Source organism: Rhinolophus hipposideros (assembly GCF_964194185.1).
Source record: "Rhinolophus hipposideros genome assembly, chromosome: 24".
In the NCBI taxonomy this organism is placed as follows: domain Eukaryota; kingdom Metazoa; phylum Chordata; class Mammalia; order Chiroptera; family Rhinolophidae; genus Rhinolophus; species Rhinolophus hipposideros.
In genome coordinates this window covers 15,122,584-15,142,730 of record NC_138070.1, presented here as the reverse complement: position 1 = coordinate 15,142,730, position 20,147 = coordinate 15,122,584, and the positions used below count along the sequence as shown (strand labels likewise).

General features: G+C 47.0%; 1 protein-coding gene across 3 annotated transcripts in view; it reads right to left on the bottom strand.

Moving 5' to 3' along the window:
- The window catches only part of KIAA1671, a 188,612-nt gene that overhangs the window by 133,448 nt on the left and 35,017 nt on the right, over positions 1 to 20,147 (bottom strand). For 2 of the 3 annotated variants that reach the window (XM_081036553.1, XM_081036554.1), the window contains exons 1-2: positions 4,041 to 4,179; positions 677 to 2,278 (exon numbers count right to left, since the gene is read on the bottom strand). In XM_081036553.1, coding sequence (XP_080892679.1) covers positions 677 to 2,223 — 1,547 coding nt within the window. In that variant the 5' untranslated portion in view covers positions 2,224 to 2,278; positions 4,041 to 4,179. Of the gene's footprint in view, positions 1 to 676; positions 2,279 to 4,040; positions 4,180 to 20,147 lie in introns of those variants that run through there. The other variant, XM_081036552.1, reaches the window with a different exon arrangement.

Sequence of the window (20,147 nt, the reverse complement as noted above, 5' to 3'; positions counted from 1 at the left end):
ACCACTTGTGGGAAAACAAAGGAGCAAGAGATGTCAGAGGCCAGGCAAGCTTAGAAAATCATTATTAACTAACAGGATTAGTAATATCATTTAGAGCTACAATGAATTACAGGACTCCCATGGGCAAAGCAATTCCCAGCACTGTGTCTCTGAGTCTCTACCTTAATCCTTCACGGAAGGTCTTAGTATTGTGAGATAAAGACCCAGGTTAAAGAGGGGAGGCGACCTGCCTGAGTTATCTTGACATATCTGATTTTATTTTGGGGGCCATTCATAGAGGTTTCGGCCATACAGTAAACGTCCTCAGACTTTAGGAAAGGAAAGCTTGGCTATGGAGACAGGCTGAGCTGGAATGACACAGGGCTCTCGACTTCTTCAAGGCACTTCACTTTTCCTCTCCAAATCTGTAAAATCAGCACAATACCACCCCCTATAAAGTACAAAGATGAAAAGAGACAAGGAAACTGAGCTCCTTGGCCTCACTGCTGGCACACACCTCCCCTGAGAAATGGAAGACACCCCCACTTCCTCTCAGGGCTGCGGGTAAATCCACAGGGGGTGTAAGATACCCAGCACGGAGCCTGGCGCCCTGTGGTTTCCGTCCTGGAAGGACCTCGGGTGGGCAGTGTGAGGCAGCTTGGGGACTGAGTGAAGCCCCAGGGACTTTCTCACTTACAGTTTGGTCAGATCTGCTGACAGGGGCCGCGCTGAGACCACCTTCCTCCTGACCTCTGGCTTGGCCTCAGGGTTCTCCGTGGCCCAGCCTTTGATCCGCTCCTGGACGCTCACACCTGCTTTTTCCGTCTCTGGCACACTAGTGGCCAGCGGAGGTTCACACCCCACTGCCAAGGCCGAGGTGCTCTCCTCCCCAAACAGGCTGAGGCGCTTCTTAACGCTGCCCCTGGATGTCCACTCTGCCCGGGTCCGGATTTCCCCGTTCGATGCTCGGCTCTTGACCTCAGCAATTTCTTGGCCTTTCCCCAGCCTGGGAGAAGGGGACTCGGGTGCCTTCTCTGGCTCCCCGCCCAGCGTAGCTTTCTCTTCCCCAAGCTTCTGGTCATCTGTAGGGGTTCCCTTGGCTGAACCCCCAGCAGTTCTGAGGCTGCTCGGTTCCACCTGCTTAGAAAGCATCTTTTCCCTCCGTTTCCGGCTCATGTTGGCCACCTCCAGGAAGTGGGAATCTGGGTCAGGAAGGGGAACCTTTGCTTTGACCAAACACTCCCCATCCACTCTGGGCTCTGGGTCGGACCTCTCGGGCCCCCGACACTGGGCGGTGGGACCTGCTGTAGCCTCGTCAGCCACCTTCTTCAGCAGAGCCTCTCTGCTCTCAAACGGGGCCGTGAGGTCCATGGACAGAGGCCGAGGCCTCCTCACCCACGTCTTCTCAGGAGGGGTAGGGGGTGCTCTTCCCATCGTAGCTGGTCCACCTGGGCCTGGCTTCTGAGGCTGAATGGATTCGATGAAAATGGCTGACACAGGCCTTCTTTTTAAGCGAGGCCTAGACTGCACTGTGGGGTCCCCCGTGTCCTCCACACTGCTGGCCTTTGAGAGAAGCTCTTTGGAGCCTGTCTCCTCTTGGATGGCAGTCTGCCTTGTGTCCTGCGTTAGGGAGGCCGGTCGGGGAAGGGTCCCCCCAGGATTTCGGGTGGGCAGGGTGGGCTTGGTGGCCACCTCAGGCCGGGAGACCGAAGGGGACTCCTGAGACACGCCTGCGTTGGCCTCCCGAGTCCCCTCACTGACTCCCTTCCTCAGAGCAGGGCCAGCTTTGGTGGTTTCAAAGAGAATCATGGTGTTGGGGCTGGGCCGCAAAAATGCGGCCTTGTTGAACAGAGACGAGCTTCTCCTCAGGTTCTCCCCGCTCCCCGCCTCCTGCCCCACCAAGCCGGGCATCCTGTCACCCAGATCCTTTGCCACCACGTCCTGGGATGGCCCACTGGAAGGAGAAGGCCTGGTGGGGCTGGGCCGCAAGGACGCAGGGGAGGATTTCACGTCCGGGGCTTTCTCCTTGAAGAAGGGTTTGGGGGCGAGTCTCGGCAGAGGGAGTAAGCGGGTCGGGCTCCGAAGGGGACTTTTTCCTTCCAAGAGCCGTGCTGAGGGGGCCCCGGAGGTGTCGGCAGCCTGGCGGAAGTAGGTCCGCTTCAGGGTCTCCTCCTTGGTGATCTCCCCGAGGCCAGGGACTCCTGTCAGAGAAGTTATGGAGCCAACCTCGACCCGCGTGGCCATGGTTATGGTTGTGGATCCATGGGGATTAAGAACATCCAAAACGGAGAAGAATCTGCTGGAAAAAAAAGAAAAAAAAGGAAATTTAAAATTCACTCAATGTCTGGGTCAAAGCAGACCAGAGCCCCAAGTTCTGGATAGCAGCACCCCACTGATTTCACCAGTCATGCGTGGGCCAACCTCGCCACTTCTCTGAACGCTGGGCAAGGAAAGCAAACTTAAATGGCTATTTCTTAAGTTCTTTCCAGATCAAAGGGTGGGGGAAAGGTGCCAACATTCTCTCGGACTTTCCCTGACTCAGCTCATCTCAAGGCCAACTTGCAAGACAAAAAGTGATTATCTCTGCTGTACAGATAAGGAAATCGGCTCAGAGAGGCCAAGTGACTGGCTGGAAGTAACACAGAAAGTTAAGAGGCAAAGTCAGGATTCAAACCCAGTGGGAATCCACACTCACACCACACGTTCCCAGCATAAGCCCCAGTGACAGCATCCTCGAGTTCCCTCACTCCTATCACCCTAAGTATTTATATTTTCCTATTTCAGAGTCTGGTCACATAAGGCATCCCAGCAGATCCTCGTCACGACCTTGTGCTAAGCGCCAAGCACAGAGTGGGTATGTGACCAGCCCGAGCTCACACAGCTACCCAAAGCCGAGTCCTTGAGGTCACAAAGTTGGTTGGTGGTACAGGAACACAAGCCTCAGCCCCCAACCCCACTAGACTATCCCTTATCTTTCCCCTCCCCACCTTTGCAGATGCCTTAAAAAAAAAAGCCATCTCATTTTTTACTCCACCTGCAGTTGTTACTTGTCTTTGTGTTCTTTTCTGATGAATGCCTATTTTATGATGGCTGCTTTCATTGTCTCAGTAAGAGTAACAGCTAATGAGGGCATACCACGAGTGAGGCCTCAAGGTAAACCAAGTGCTTCCTGTGTTTTATAAATCACATCCTCCTTACAACCCTATGAGATGGGTACAATTATTATCAGATGTCATTTTGCAGCTCAGGAGTTAAGTGCCCTGTACCTGCAGCTTATGACCTCCTCTCTCAAAGCAGGAGGCCTCCTCTCTCATTAATCCTCCAACAACTATGGGTATTTCCATTATAGAGGTGAAGGGAAAGGGCCCAGAGAGGTCACCCAACTCGCCTACATAACACAGCCGAAACTTGACCTCGAGTCTACAACTCATTCAACTCTGCCTTTTAAAAATATTCTGTCTTATTCCTTTCTGGTCTTAAAAAGTGCCAGACAAGTCACTGCATTTGATTCCTCCCCCACCCTATCCCCTCTCCCCCTGCAAAACTGCCCCCCGGGCTGCCCTGATCTAGATGGACTAAAAGTAGAAGGTATTTTAGTTCCATGCAAGCCTCCCGCGTCCCTTCCTGAAGCCTGGCACTGCTGCCCCCGGCTCTGACTCACTCAGCAGCTTGCAGGAAAGGCAGGCAGCTTTTGATATTTTCTCTTCCTTACACGCTCAATGGTGCTAACTGATTCCTTCTTCTCAACCCGGAGAACACTGTCTAGACATGTTAGAGGCAGAAGAGACAGAGAGATATGGAGAAAGGGGGAATCTGAGAATGGGAAAATTCTTTCTGCAATGACGCTGGGCACAGTTCTAAGGCACCTAGGGGTCCTGCCCCAAATCGGGGCTGCTTACCTTTAGAGCCACTTCCCGTGACCTCTTGAAACCCTGCTCTGGGACACATATGTAGCCTGGACATAAGACACAGGCCAATAACAGGACTCAAAGGACAGAAAGAAAATTCCCTGGCAGAACCCACAGGCACCCTCCACCCCTGGACACTCCGGCCCCACTTACCAGAGCTGGCAGGCCCTGTCTGGGGATGTGTGACCGCCAGAAAAAGCCAACTGTGTCACATCTCACCGCGAACTGGGCTGCCCCCACACTCCCATGGCAGAAGCTGGCAGGGGAGGGGAGGCTGGTCCCCACAGGCTGAGTTTCAGCGGGTCTGGAAAGACACAGGACCACAGCCTCCGTTCCAGAGTTCCAGCAATATGGGCACAGACGGCGCAAAAGCTTTGGAGCCAATAGCATCCGCTGGCATCTCCCCCAGCTTGTCAAACTCATACTCCTTTCAGCTTTTCAATATTGCAGCCTTATACGTGTGTGCGCGCACGCGTGCATAAAGAGAGCTGAGTCCACAGTAGGTGCTCAATAAAACTCTCCCCTGTTCCTCTGATACATGGTTACTGAGCACCTACTATGTGCACAGAGATGAAGAAGAAATGCCCCTGCGTTCAGGGAACTCACGGTCTTGTGTAAGAAATACACACAAGCAATTCTGGGCAATAAACATCACAGTTTATAAAGAGGAGCATGCAAATAGGAGGGTTAATTGCCTAGAATTGGGAGCAATGGTTCCAAAAGACTCTCTCAGCTTAAAGGAGGTGACTTCTGAACACCCAAGGTGGCTGATTTGGGAGCTGTTTCTCTTGGATCTCCTGCTCAGCAGTACTTGGACATGGCATTTGGAGGTGGTCAAACACCTCCTCGGGGCCTTGGCATATGCTGAGCCTGCTCTCTGGGATACTCCTCTCACTCACACACAGACACAAGCTACTATCATAGCTCAGGCATTTCTGCCCCTCTCCAACCTAGTGCAATCTCCTTCCTTCCTGTCCACGGAGCCCCACCGATACCCACAGGTCCTCGGCAGGACTCACCCTAACCACACAGTTACATTTACTAGTGCATGATCCTTCACTTCATATCAGTCTCTCCCACTCACTGGTAAGACCCTAGACGGCACCCTGATCCCCAATAGTCAGCACAGCGGCCTGGCATATCATAGCACCAACTACGTAATCATTGAGTGAACAAGTAAATGAATGAAGAAACATTCTCCTGGCCCTGCTGCCCACTCTTCTAAGTAGGTGCCACGAGTTTCCTACCAGGAAACACTCTAGGGGCATAAGATGAGTTTCTCAGGGTCTGGCCAGCTGTGGAGTGGCCATAGGTCAACTGCTCCGGGACAACAGAACCAAAGAGCCGTGAAGAGCGTGGCTGGAAGAGCAACCTGCGTACCTCACCAAGAGGCCCCAGCCACCTCCCTGGACCACAGGGAGGAGATCCACTGTCTAGGACAGGCCACTGTCAGACACATCCTGTGACCATATTCACCCTGCACTGTCACCGGCTTATCTGCACAAATGTGGAACAGAGGCTTCTCGGTGTGGCTTTTCCTGGGAAGGGAGTCATCAAGAACAACCGTTGCCGAATTAGGATCAATGGTACACAAGGGTCACCCTATTCGGGGATCCTTAAACCCACCTCAGCAGCCAGATTGCAGGGAAAGACAAGGGAAAAGACTCTGGGTCTGCACCCCTCTTACCCAGAGCAGTCTCTCTCTGATCTGCCAGCTACTTAAAATCTTGGGCTTCTCTCAAGTTTCCATTTAAAATGCCTGGTATGTAAATATAGTTGCATGCACGAATCCATGAATTAATTAATAAATCAAAGGACAAGGGGAAAAGTGTGTTTAAACCACCCCCAGTGAATAGCTAAATAATATGTTGAAGTCTTTCCCAAACTTAGAAAACTCCGTGATGCTCAGGTTTTCATGTCACCTGTTGTAAACTGCAAAGAAACCTATTGAAACATATGCTTTAAAACCTTCCTCTAAATGCACCACATATGTTATGCTTAATTTAAAAGACGGCAGTCTCTTCCATAACATTTTGGAAGCCCACGCATACAGTGGCCAGGTGCAATGCATTCCTGTGATGGCCCTGCTTGCTCTTTTTAAAAGTATTAGCACCAGGCCCAAAGCCAGATAAACAGAGCTCCCTGAAGAAAGAAGGGGCACCGAGTGTGAGCCGTCTGAGGTTTTATCCATATTAATCATTGTGGAGGTTGGCATAGGGAGTAGACGGGGAGCAAGGCTGACATAGGACGTCAGGAGGCTGAAGTGGACCAAAGATAAAGGATATCAGTCTGACCTCATCGGGAGCCTTCATTCATTTGTCCATCCTTCTGACCTTCCTTCCACAAACCAGGCTCTGGGGCTGGATGCTGGCCATGGAGCTCACAGTCTCCCGGGGAATTCAGGAGAACCACACGGGGATAAGGCAAGAGAAGCACTTCCATTCAAAACCAAACAAGGTTGGCAGCTTTTTGCTCGGATTCAGAGGCATTGATTCATCAGCTGTTGCTGATCCTCCATAATTACACCCTTAAATCGGATCTGCGAGCTCACCAGTTATTCACTCAACCGTCTCAGTGTGCTGTTTCCTGGGAATGCCACCATCTGGCGACAGGCGCGAGCCAGTCCTGACACCTTCCAGTGTCTTCCGGAACGGGACCTGGGCTCCCAAGTCTGCAAATGCGTGTGATGCACTGTGCAAAGGGCCCAGTGCATGCCAGGCTGCAGGAAATGCGTGCGGTTCATCCACCCACAGGCCCACGATGGAAAGGGCCCAATGTCTAATGTCACTGGAAGGCAGGCATCCTCTCTGCCCCAGCCCCATGGCTACGGCCCTAGCTCCTTGATTCATTCATTCACCCCAATACGCAATGCCTGAGCACTCGCTATGTACCAGGCTCTGGGCCAAGTGCGGGGGACAAAACATCTAGAAAGCCCTGTTCCCGCGGAGCTCACCCTCAAGAAGAGGGGAACCAGCAGTAAACAACATAAATAAGCAACATATATAGAATGTTCAATAAGGAACAATCAAGGAGGGAGGGGCCAGGGGGAAATTCACTGAGAAGGGACATAGAAAATCCGCCTCCTTGCTGACATTCCTCTCTGCTGGAGCCTCCACCAATCTATTCTCCTAATAGCAGTCAGAGTGATTCTTTGATATGCAAACGCCACCCTGTTGCCCACCACTCTCCAAGCCCCCGTGTGTCTCCCCACTGCCCTCTGGATAAAGATCAAACTCGGTCCCTGAGACCCAGCAGGATCCAGCTCCTCTTCATTGCACCATCTTCAGTCTAATGACTGAAGCCTCCCCATCAATCTGTCTTGTCTCTTACACACTCACATACTTTCTTCATCACAGTGAACCCCAGACGGTCACAAGACAGACACACTGTGCTTTCCCTTGCCTTCACACTTCAACACCGCCATTTCCTACAACCTGGCCTGACCCCTATTCATCCCTCAGTTCTCAGCTCCAAGCTGCCACCTCCTCCAGGAAGCCTTCCCTGATGCACCAAGGCAGGTTCAGGTACCTCCTCTGTGCTCTGGTATCTAACTCTTGGTGCTTTGCCCCAGCCCAGCACTGGTCATGCACCTGGTAACTGCCTATGTTTCCTCCACTAGAATGGGAGCTCCTGTCCAGGAGGGTCCTGGGTCCAGTTCACAGCTGTAAGCCCAGGGTTTGACACCATACTGCAGACATAAAGTCAGTGTGCAAAAAATACTTGAAGGGAGAGCAACCCTGAGAGAAGAAAATACTAATATCCTAATGCAGACATGGGTGTGGGAAAACTGATATGCTCATCTCCTCCGAGGGACAATATTAAGTTAGAAAAGCAATTCGGCAATATCCACTTTCAGCTAACATTTTTTGAGACTCCATCAAGAGCCAGGCAGGCACCACACTAAGTGACTCTGTGCCTTCTGCCTTCTCCCATATAATACTCTCAACAACCTTGTGCTTTTCAAATTATCACCACCATTGTACAGTTGAGGAGCACATAGTTCAGAAAATGAGCTAGATCATGGCTAGTGAAAAGTAGAGCGAGAGTTGAATACTTCTGACTACAAATCAATTGTTTTTCCCAAATATACCTCACCCCCAAAACATCCATTTATTTTTGACTCAGGAATCTCACTGCTAAAAACTTACCCTGTGGAAGGAATCTAAAAGAAGACAAAGTCATATACCTGAAGATGTCCACGGCAGTGTTATCTACCCAAGTGCAGCAAAAACGCATCTTGGCTTTAGGGTAATAACCCTTATTCGTAAAATCCCAGGACTCATAAGCTATTTGAAATGTCACAGAAGTCGCAATGTCAGCAGGCAGACCAGATTTCCAGTGACCAGATCTCCAGTTCCCAGTCTGCCCGGAATGCCACACGTGACACAGAAATCCCACCATGCCCCATGTCCCGAGTTTGTGATCAGAAAAGACGGTTCCCATGGCTACAGTAGCAAATACCTAGAAATAATCCACACTCTCCACAAAAGGTGAAAGTACCTCAGAGACATGTAAGGGGTTACTCTGCAGCTCTTAAAGTGGGGGTGGGGAGGTCAGCCCATTAAAGGGAAGCACCTATGAAAATCCTGTTGGGAGATGGCGGCAGACCGGATATCTTCTTTTATTCAAGGCTGTGACAATAGCAAAGATTGTTTACATAGTGGTCAAGGTCTGGAAGAGAAAAGGGACAAATGAAAAAAAAAAAAGTGTTGGGGATCTGGGGTGGAATTGTTAGTAAAGTTTTAAATTCCTTTGTATTTTAAAATTCCCTTTTTTTTCCCCCATTAATGTTGTTTGTGCAAATAGATTCCTTCTTTAGCCTCAATACCAGAGGTTTCCCTGTGCATTGTGTTCTCTCCGTCAATTCAAAAATCTAGACGAGCTAAGGCTTGCTGTTGCCCACTTTGAGAACTTTCAAAAGCTAAGAATAAAAATAACTATTTATTTAGTAAGCATTATGCCAAGCGCTTTACACGAAATATCTCATTTTGCCGCCTTCACAATCTAAAGAAGTCCTGTTCTGACCCCACTTTCCGGATGAGTAAACTGGAGTCCAGTTTGTTTCCACCCTCCCTCTCTGTCAGATTTCTTTCAAACTTCCCATGGGCTTCACTACAATTGTTTTCTATGATGTTCAAATGTAAAGGATACTTCATACCCGTTAAGATGGCTATTATTAAAAAAACAACCATTGGTCAGGATGTGGAAAAATTGGAACCCCTGGGCGCCATGGGTGGGAATGTAAAATGGTGCGGCCACTGGGGAAAAAAGGTATGGCGGATCCTCCAAAAATTAAACACAGATTTACCATATGACCCAGCAATCCTGCATACATACCCATTAGAACTGCACTCCGGGACTTGACCAGATACCTGTACACCCATGTTTGTAGCAGCTCTAGTCACAACAGCCAAAGGTGGAAAAGACCCAAATGTCTACTGGTGGATGAACAGACGAACAAAATGTGGCCTATCCATACAACGGAATATTGCAAAAAGGAAGGAAATCCTGACACATGCTACAGCATAGATGAACCTTGAAGACACGTGCTAACTGCAACAAACCAGACACAAAAAGGCAACTACTGTATGATTCCACTTATATGAGGTCTCTAGAATAACCAAATCCACAGCGACAGAAAGTAGAATGGTGGTTGCCAGTGGCTGGGGAAAATGGGAGTGAGTGCTTAATGAGTACAGAGGTTCAGTCTGAGATGATGAAAAGTTCTGGAGATAAATGGTGGTGATGGTTGAGTACCGATGTACGTATACTTAATGGTACTGAGCTGTGCACACTTCAAAGCAGCTAATTTAAAGCGCAAGAGGAACAACGTCCTACAAATCATGCTCTTTTGTTAATGAGTCAGAGTTGCACTGGAAAGCACAAAACACTGGTCTGAGAGTCAGGCCTACATGGTTTTAGTCAAGGTGACCACACATCCTGGTTTACCTGGGACAGACCCCTTTCACTCTCAAAAATGCCCAGGTTTGGATGATAAATTATTCCATCATCCTACTTTTTTGAAAATTGTGGTAGAAATCACATAACATAAAATTCATCATTTCAACTATTTCAAACCATACACCGCAATGACATTTAGCAAACTAATGACAGTGTGCAACCATCACCATTATCTAGCTTCAGGACATTTTTATCACCCCAAAGTATATCCCATATCCATTAAGCAGTCGCTCCTCATTACCCCCCTCCCCCAACCCCCAACTTCCAGCCTCTGGCAGCCACTAATCTGTTTTTGGTCTCTACACATTTTGTTGTCTCTGGCTATTTCACAAAAATGAAATCACACAAGATCTCCCTCACCCTCACTTTGGTCTCAATTCCTCCACTAACGGGCAACGAGAGCTTGGGTAAGTCCCTCCCTCGTTCTGGGCCTCAGTGTCCCCACTGGTGAAACAAGGTTGCACAGGGAGACACTAAATTCCTGTGATTTTAAAGAGTCTGGGATCCCGATTCAGTCACCTTAAATACTTCCTTTAGAGCTTTGTCATCTTCTAAAAATATCTTGTTTATTTTCTTTTTAATTTTATTGTCTATTGTATTTACCCCTCTATCACGTAGAGGAACGCGTGTCACAGATTAAGTGCTCAACAAAGTTTTACTGCCTTTGAAAAATAAATTAAATAAATAATTAAATAAATAAATAAATAAATAAATAAATAAATAAATAAATAAATAAATAAAGATTCTGAGATCCCGACTTAGCTCAGACTTATCAGGTCTGTCCTGTTCATTTCTCTCTGTACTTGGCTCGTTCCCCACGGAACCCAACTTTCCCGATTCTGCAACGTGTGTTCTACCTGATTCCTTTCAAACAACTGGGGTTCAATAAAGGATTATGGAGGAACTCCATAAAATTCTCACTTCCCCGTTGACAGAGTAGTGACAGCTAAGCTTCCTACTGAGTGTGCATGATTTCTGTAACAATTGCCTTAATTAGCATAGATTTGACTTCTGTGTAAATTTCGAGCTGGAATGAATTCGACTCTAGCACAGCTGACATTCCAGATTCTAGAATCCAGAGGAACAGTTTGAGGGGGTTTTCCCAAACTTTCCCTGGACCACTAGATGTGAGTAGAACACACTCACACCTACAAAAGGGTTTTGGGGTCTATTAAAGGGGTTTGGAGAATTCTGGGTTCAACAACGGTAAACTAGTGTCCTCATGGCAAGACTTTTCGGAGGCTTTAATATGCTGATTTGCATTTTAGACCTTCTACAGTATCATCCAAACTGTGTCACCCCAATACTGCTTCCAGGTGCAACTGCTGATCTGGAGAAAGAATGTTAACAACTTATCTTTACGCCTCTATTTAAACATCTGCCTTTTCAATTTTCATTGGCCTGTTCCTTCCTGCTATTTGTGCTATTTCTGAACTGGCTAAAGCACTGGCTGAAGCCATTAGTCAAGCTGCTGTTTTTTGTTTGTTTATTTTTAACTAGAGCAGAGATGGGCAAGCTGTAGTCTGCAGGCCACATCCGGCCCACTACTGCCTGTTTTTATAAATAAAGTTTTATTGGAACACAGCCATGCCCACTTATGTATATACATGATCTATGGCTTCTTCCAAGGTTTCAAGACAGAGTTAAGTAGTTGCCACAGAGGCTGTTTAGCCCAGAAAGACTAAAAGATGACCCAGCCTGTTACAGAAAGAGTTTGAGGACACCTGCTCTAGATTATCAAAAATTCAGTCCTCTGAGAAACTGGCCTCTGCCTAGGATGTGAAGTTCCCCTCTTTAAAATATCCAAAGTTCTTACACTACTCTGGCTGTTACCCACCCCATCACTAGATTTCTTTAGGTGTTCCACATGGTAACTAAAGAAAAATTCAAGAACAGCTGAGCAGAAATGTTTTTAATAACCAGAGCCAACAGCCACTATCAGAATTCAGATGTACATTGGCCTACATATTTCCAATGTAAATGGGTACTTTGTGTCAAAACGAAAGTGGAATCAGAGCATGTATGCCATGTAGGAACTGGCTTTTTTGTTGTTTAATGTCAAAAAACGTCATGAATGTCTTTCACATCCACAGCTGCACACCCTATACAGGAGTTTCTAATACTTCTATATATTCCATTACACGGCCATCTCACCATTAGGTAATCCATTCCCCACTACTGGATTATTAGGTGTCTCTCTGATCATTGACCATTAAAACCTATAATGAGGGGCCGGGACGGTGGCGCAGGCGGTTAGAGCTCTATGCTCCTAACTCTGAAGGCTGCCGGTTCGATTGCCACATGGGCCAGTGGGCTCTCAACCACAAGGTTGCCAGTTCAATTCCTCGAGTCCCACAAGGGATGGTGGGCAGGGACCCTGCAACTAAGTTTGAACATGGCACCTTGAGCTGAGCTGCCACTGAGCTCCTGGATGGCTCAGTTGGTTGGAGCGCGTCCTCTCAGCCACAAGGTTGCCGGTTTGACTCCCGCAAGGGATGGTGGGCTGCGCCCCTGCAACTAACAATGGCAACTGGACCTGGAGCTGAGCTGTGCCCTCCACAACTAAGATGGAAAGGACAACAACTTGACTTGGAAAAAAAGTCCTGGAAATACACACCATTGCCCAATAAAGTCCTGTTTCCCTTCCCCAATAAAATCCTTAAAAAAGAAAAAAAACACCTATAACGAACATCCACATGCAATTGCTTTCCCGGGATAAAGTTTGCCTAGAAGTGGGCTGCCTGGTTCGAAGGGTATACACCTTTTTTAGAGCTTTTGCTATATGCAGAATGGACCTTCTACACAGAAGGGAAATACATCCCCTTGCTGACTTAATTCAAAGTTTCGGAGGTCAGGGTTCTCAGCATTCTCCCCTGGGGCAGACCCAATAAAGATGTCTAATGAGTCATAAAGCAGGGACCCTGGCTGGTGTGCCCTCACTGGGAGCGTTAGTGGTTCTTGTTTATGGCAGAATCATCACCAACTTGACTGTAAGGTTGGCAAAGGGCAGTTGGAACAGCTCTAAGTGTGAGCCAGGCCCAGAGGCCATGTCCGGCCTGGCGCAGGACAAGGGAGCAGGAAGGAAGACCCGGCCCCGGAACTCGTGTTCACGGGAGAGGAAATTCAACCTCAAAGCTCAATTCAACACAACACACAGCACACAATGCTAGACTTAGAAAAGAACGGGAGCACAACGCACCCTCTCTTTAGGGAGACTGCGAAGTACATATTGCATTTCAGAAAAAAAAGAAAATTCATTCCTTCCAAGTACAAATAGATTTCTGTAGGAATTCGCTTATTTTGGCCCAAGAGCTACCTTAACACGCAAAGCTCAAATTCTGGGAAGGTCTGATCATGTCGTTGCCACCGTCCATTGCCTGGGGGGAAAGTCAATACCTCCCCCACCACCTCCACCCCCCAGCAAAAACTCACTAATCTCAGTCTACACAGCAGGCCCTGCGTGCACTCCCAGATTACTGAATGTGCCCCATGATTTGAATGTCTTTTTCCTTTATTCCTTCTCCATGGAGAGCCCTTTATGCATAGCACAATTTCCATTAGCCCAAATCCCACCCATCCTTTTAGAGCATGTTAAGGGACACCTCTTCCAGGAAGCCTATGCTGATTTCCCAGGCCAAAGTGACTTCCAACCTTCCTTGGCAATTTACCTGATCATCATGCCTTGTATCAGAGATAAGCCTGAGGAAGATGTACAACCTTCCTCCCCAGCCCACCCAGGGAACAGACCCCTCCGATCTGGACTCCCCTTCCCAGAACCTACTTGATGCCTGGCACAGAGAAGGCAGAATTTGAGAGTGCTGGATTCCCCAGAGGAAAGAGGCAGACCGTGTGGGACACAAGATGGTTTTAGGTAACACTCAGGATGCTTTGATGTCCAGGCACAGCGTTAAGCTTGTGAATGATATTCTGTGAAAGCTATTTCCTTTCTGATTCTCATGGGAGCCTTGTCATGAAGTCCCTGAGACCGTCTCTACTTAGTGCCACTATGACTTTAACACCTACATCTCCATTATCTGCTAATCTCCCAATTTAATAATGAGGAAACAACCTCAAGCCCAGACCATCAGTTAGAGCAGATTTTAAAATATAATTTAATTTTCATTGCATTTAATTTTACTTTTTTTTTTTTTTAATTTAAGACAAGTGACACTGGCTTACTATTTACAATAGAGATTTTCATAAAGGTTGTTTTAAAAAGTTATTTAACTTTTGAAACAGTGAAGTTTAAATATAAAATAATAGTACAGAGGTTATGTGGACTTGACCACGAGCTTAGAAATCACCAGTAAAATGAAAAGAATATGGCATCGGACTCAAAACCTACTGATGCAGGCTCTCTGGCGGCTTCCCTTCTTAAAGCTAACAAGCCAGAGTTGAGCTTTCCTAGACTCCTTTGCAGCTAGGAGGGGTCTTGTTATCCAGCTCTGACCAGAGACAGAAGGAGCAATGGCTGGAAGACTTCTAGGCAGGCTTTTCCTTTGCTGATAAAACAGGTACAGCATGTGATGCTCCCTCCCCTTCTTCCTGCCCGGAAAAAAGATGTGATGCCTGGAGCCAAGGCAACCATCTTGGGACCATGAGATGACAAGGGCTACTTTAAGGATAGTGGCATGCAAAAGACCTCAATGACATAGCTGAGCCACTGTGTTAACTTTAAACTGCTCTCCTCTGGATTGTTGTTGTGATGTAAAAAATAATAATATACTGTTTAGGCCATTGTTAGATAAGGCTTGTTACATGAAGGCAAAAGCATTCCGATGGAACACTGGAAGTTTGGGGTAAGTTGGTTAAGAGGACAAATGTCTTCTAGGTAAACATAATGAACACAGTGCCTTTGATAAGACACTTCACCTCTGAACGTTCAGTTTCTTTATGGGTAAATTAAGCTCAGTGATACCTACCTCAAAGGATTCTGAGGATTAAAGGAGATGGTGTATGGAAAACACCTACCAGTAGACTTGGCACATAGTAGGTTTCTGCAAATGCATGCTAAATAAGTGAAGAAATAAAAAGAACATGAAGCCTAATGGAGGGGTTTGTGAGTTGGTGGGATATTTGGGGGCGGGGGGACCTAAAGGAATACCTCTCTGATGAAGGAATTCGGGAGAGACAGTGGTTCAGGGAGTCTACTTTTACCCACTCTCAAATTGTACCCCAGTTTCATAGCTGGGGAGAGGGGAAGGAAGAAAGGGCAACTGGCTAAGTGGATACTGTTTGCAAGGCTGGCCTAAGATCCAATACCAGCCTATCCTCTACCTAAGCCTTGATGAAAACTGGGGGGAAGTGCCAATGACTGCAAATACCAAACAGCATCCCCCAAACCAGGGTACAAGAAAAGCCTAGATGATGGTCGAGCCTGAACCTGTGTCCCAGAGATGTAAACAATCGCAGGTCCACCCCTGGCCGCAGCACAGCACCCACCCCATCCCCCACCAACCATTCCCATTTATTTGCACCCCGTCCTTGACAATCGACCTGCAGTGACAGCTGACATGGCCTCTCCAGGTTTTCCCAGGATAGCTACGCCTTCCACAGCTTCAGGCAACCAGTTCCTCCCGGACCAGCTTCCTAGCACACCCATAAACCTGTCAGGGCCTGGCGCTGCCAGCCTCGGGGCACGATAACAGGCCCCACTTTGGCACAAAACCCAGGCCCCTGCTGAGGAAACCATACTTGGCCCAACTACCAAAAAGAGACCCCAGTGAGCCATTCCACGTTTATTCAATTGCTTTGTCCTCTGACCTATTAAGTGTTGGGCCCTGGGAAAGCCTGGTATTAATAGTCACCATCATCAAATCACTACCTGAGCACTGATTTTGTGCCAAATGGCATATTAAATGGATTTCCCCATTTAATCCACCCTCTGAGGTGGGTCATAGGATTAGACCCACTTGATAGATGAAGACGATTTCCCCAAGGGGTGGAGGCAGGACTTGAACCCAGGCGGCCTCACTCTCCATCCTCCCAGTGTCAACAGTTGCTATGTTATTAGCTACTACCCATGTGCTAGGTACTGTGCCAAGGGCTCATTTAAGTAATTAAATCAATTTAATTTAATTCACTGAAGAGATTAATTTTTTTTAAAGAAATTGTAAGAATTCATTTCTTTTAATCTGTTCAACGAATGCTCTCCTGGAGTTGATATTAATACTACTATTATTATTCCCATTTTATAGGTAGGTAAACAGGTTTCAAGGGGCAAAGAGATTTGCTGAGGCCAATTGCTTAGTAAGTTAGCAGACCTGGGCTTCCACTCAGGCTGTCTCCTGAGTATACGGGCTTTGCCACTTTGTCATTCATCCCCACTGTCTGGCACAGGGCCAGCCAAGCTCTGAGCGGGTTTTCAGGCAACTTTTAGGGCAGAACATACTTGTTCTCAAAGCACAGTCTAGTGGGGGCAGGGGGGCAGACATGGTTGCAGACGTGGCCACAGATGGTGACCACAGCAGTGAGGTGAGACTGAGGCTCCTTCCCGGGAGCTGATAGTAGACAAGATAATGCCCCCCAAAGATGTCCAGGTCCTAACCCCCCAAACCTGTGACTGTTACCTTCCCAGCAAAAGGCCTTTACGGAAGTGATGGAGTGAAGGCTCTTGAGATGGGAAGATTATCCTGGATTATCCACATGGGCCCAGTATCCTCACAAGCATCTTTATAAGAGGGAATCAAGAGGGTCAGTCAGAGAGAGAAAATGGGACGAAAGCACCAGAAACCTGAGCGAGGCAGGGACACAGCCAAGGGATACAGGCAGCCTCGAGAAGCTGGAAAAGGCCAGGAAATGGGTCTTCTACTAGTGTCTCCGGAAGGAACGCACCCCTGACAACGCTTATTAGACTTCTGACCTCTAGAACTATAAGGAGATAAACTTGTATGGTGCCACCACGAAACTGTGGGCCCTTGTTACTGCAGCAAAAGGAAATGCATACAGAGCTCAGCTTGGCTGGGGAGAAAGGAATGGGAGGGCTTCGTGAAGGAGGCAGCACGAAGCTGAACAGCTGCCTGAATAACCCCAAAGCTCAGGCCTCTATGAAGTTCTTTGGATGGGGTCCCCCCGTAGCCACCAAAGGCCTCAATCCCCCATTCTCCTGTCCCACTCTTTAGAGCATTTATTAGCATCAAATACTGCAAGATAGGTCCTGGGACTGCATTTCCCATGTAGTTCCTACAATCTAAATGTCAATTCATTAAAACGAAATTAAAATTAAAATTCAGTGTCTCAGTCATACTAGCCCTGTTTTCAGGAGTCGACTGGCTCATGACGCTAGATACCTTACTGGACAGCGCAGAAAGTTCTATGGGACAGCGCTGTACAATCTGAATATACAGACATGTAAATTGAGGCTGGGAGAGACAGAGTCTCATGGGTGGGAAGGGGCAAGTGGCACTCGATCCCCGGATCTTCTAACTCCATTCTCAGCTTTGTCAACATGGGAAGGCACAGGCCACAGAGCTGGCTGCCCCGACCCCCGTCCCAACTTGATTTAACTGAACCACAAATTACTCAACCATTGTTAAGGAGTCATGACCTACCTATAGCACCGCTAAGAAGAGTTTATTTTGACCTCCTCATGCCTCTCCCTTAACCATGGGGCAGGTAGAAGAGAGGCTTTGGTTAATGAAAGGTTCCGCTTAAAGGAGTCTCCAGGAAATGAAGCCACTCATTCAGAGCACAGAGAATTCGTGGTTTAGACTGAGGAGTGCCACATGTCCAAGTGATCAACCCTTGTTCCCTCGGCCCCCAAATCCATCGTCACTATTGACTGGCATATAGGGCACTGACAAAAATCTCTATATATGGGGCCAGAATTCTGTGATAAGTATGTTGGGACAACACAGTTCAATTTCTAACGTAATCTTCGCCACTTATAAGGAATTCTAATAGGATTCGCTGAGTGATATATAAAGAGTACAATTACATCTGTTACACTTTTAGCTAAAGGCACTTACAAAGTGTTTCGAGGAGAATACCGTTAAAAATAAGTTTTAAATTCATTTCTTGGGGGCGGGGAAATGGGTGGATGGGGGACAGAGATGAGGAGATTTCTCACTGTCTACACTTTGGTAACTTTCCATTCTGACACTTGGGAATGTATTTTATTACCTAGCCACATAAATAAGTAAGTGTTAAAATTTAAAACATTTAGATGCAAAATGGACCATTAAGATCCCATTTCTTATTTTATATAGATGCACATGGATGGGTATATAAATAGGAATATATAGATACTTTAAAAAAGTATTAGAAGAATATACTGGAAATGTTCACAGAGGTTAACTCTTAAGTATGTGAAGATGAGACTACAGGTGATTTTAATCTTTTTGCTTAGTTATAATTTCTAAATTTTATACAACAATAACAACAAAAGTAGTTCCTATTTATTGAATGTATAGCTGGTTTCATGTGAAACATTTCAAAGGCAAAAACTCATTTCTCCCAGCAACTTCTGAGGCAGTGAGAATTTTACCCCCATTTGACAGATGAGAAAACTGAGGCTCAGAGACACCAAGATCATGAAGCCCACCCTCTCGATGCCTTTGCTGTGCTGCTTTCTAATAAAATGAATGTGCCTGCAATAAATAAAAGTTTAAAAATGCTACGTGAAAGCACAAAGTGAAACGGACTGAATTTCTGAATATAATGTGCGTGGCATAGCATCCAAGCCTTTCTCAAGGAGGGTGCCGGAGACACTTTCAGTGTCCTGCCCTGCGCCCTCATTCCTCAGCCCTAGATGCAGAAGGCTGCCTCATGAGGATACCTGCGATTCTCCGGCTGATTGCTTGGTTTCTGGCTGGGGGAGCACACTCAGCCAGCCTGCCGCACAGGCCGGAAATGCCAGCGGGTCAATGTCCCAAGGGCAGCTCTCCACCAAAGACTGACAGCTAGGAACAGGTGTATCAATACCCCAGCTCCTTCCCTCTGGGGAAACAGCTGAGGTGGCGTTCTGCACCAGCTGGATAATTCGCCCTGTATTAGCTCCCTGCCTTCCCGTCTCACCTGCACACTCGCCCAACATGCTTCCTGGGGTCACTTCCCCAAAGAACCCATCATGCTCACATCCTAGTCTCAGGGCTCCCTGCTGGGGGAGCCTGACTGAAAGCCCCTGGGAAGGCTCAGTGTCTCTGCCTCTTCCCGGGAACCGGGAAACGGTTACCAATGGTAACCAGGAGCAGCCCTCACCCCTCTCAGGTCACAGTGACAGTCAAGCTCTCCCTAGGTGTTGGGAAAAAACCCCAAGTGATTTTCTTCTTGGATCATTAAACCATGGTACCTCCATGACAAACGCTGAGTCCACAAATGAGATGAGCCTGGCTGGTTTTTAGGGCAGGACACAGGGAAAGAGGAGATCCCAGGTGTATCTGTGTCAGAGAGAACATGTTTCCTAAGCCCTAAGCGGGACACAGGCCAGTGAGAATTAGAGCTAGAACCTGGAGTTCCTCATTCATGATGCAACACGCATTATATGTATTTATATATATTATATATTTTGTATATTTATATGTATTACTCATATAATTTATATAACATAAAATACTTTTATATATTTATATACTTATTTATATGATATAAATATGTACTTATTTATATGAAATAAAGATTGCTTTTGCCCAAGGGTTCTATAAATACAGGTTCTCCCAGCCACAGGAATCCTGTATTAGCTGCCAACACAACCACACAGCAAACATCATCTGAAAACTATCAGCCACTCGTGCCTGCCCAGCTCAGGAGAAAGGCCAGACAGGCTTGGCAAGATGGTCTAGTCCAGGGACTCATGGGTTAGCACTTTTTAAAATAGAGAGTGCCTTAAGGATTCTAAGAGATCATGCTCTATATCTAACCCGGTTCGATCTGCCTCTTCCATCTCTCTCCCTAGCCCCCACTTCTCTCCATCCACTCCCTGGGGCCCATCTTCTTCTCCCCAGTCCAGACCACCACCCTCTCTTGCCTAGAGGACCCCACCAGCCTCTTTCCTGACCTCCCCTACACTGAAGCAGGCATGACATTTCCAAAAGGCCAACTAAACATTTCATCCCCTACACAAAAACCTTTCAGTGAAGCAAAACAATAAAGCTTCTAGAAGAAAACATGGGATAAAATGATCTTAAATAAAATGAAGTAAAACTTCTGTTCATCAGAAGATACCACGAAGAGAATGAAAAGTCAGCACATGGACTGGGATAAAATATTATGTATATAAATTACATAATATATAGTATTTTGTTGGTATGTTTATAAATATAATTTATAACATTATGGGAAATAATTTTACATATATACATA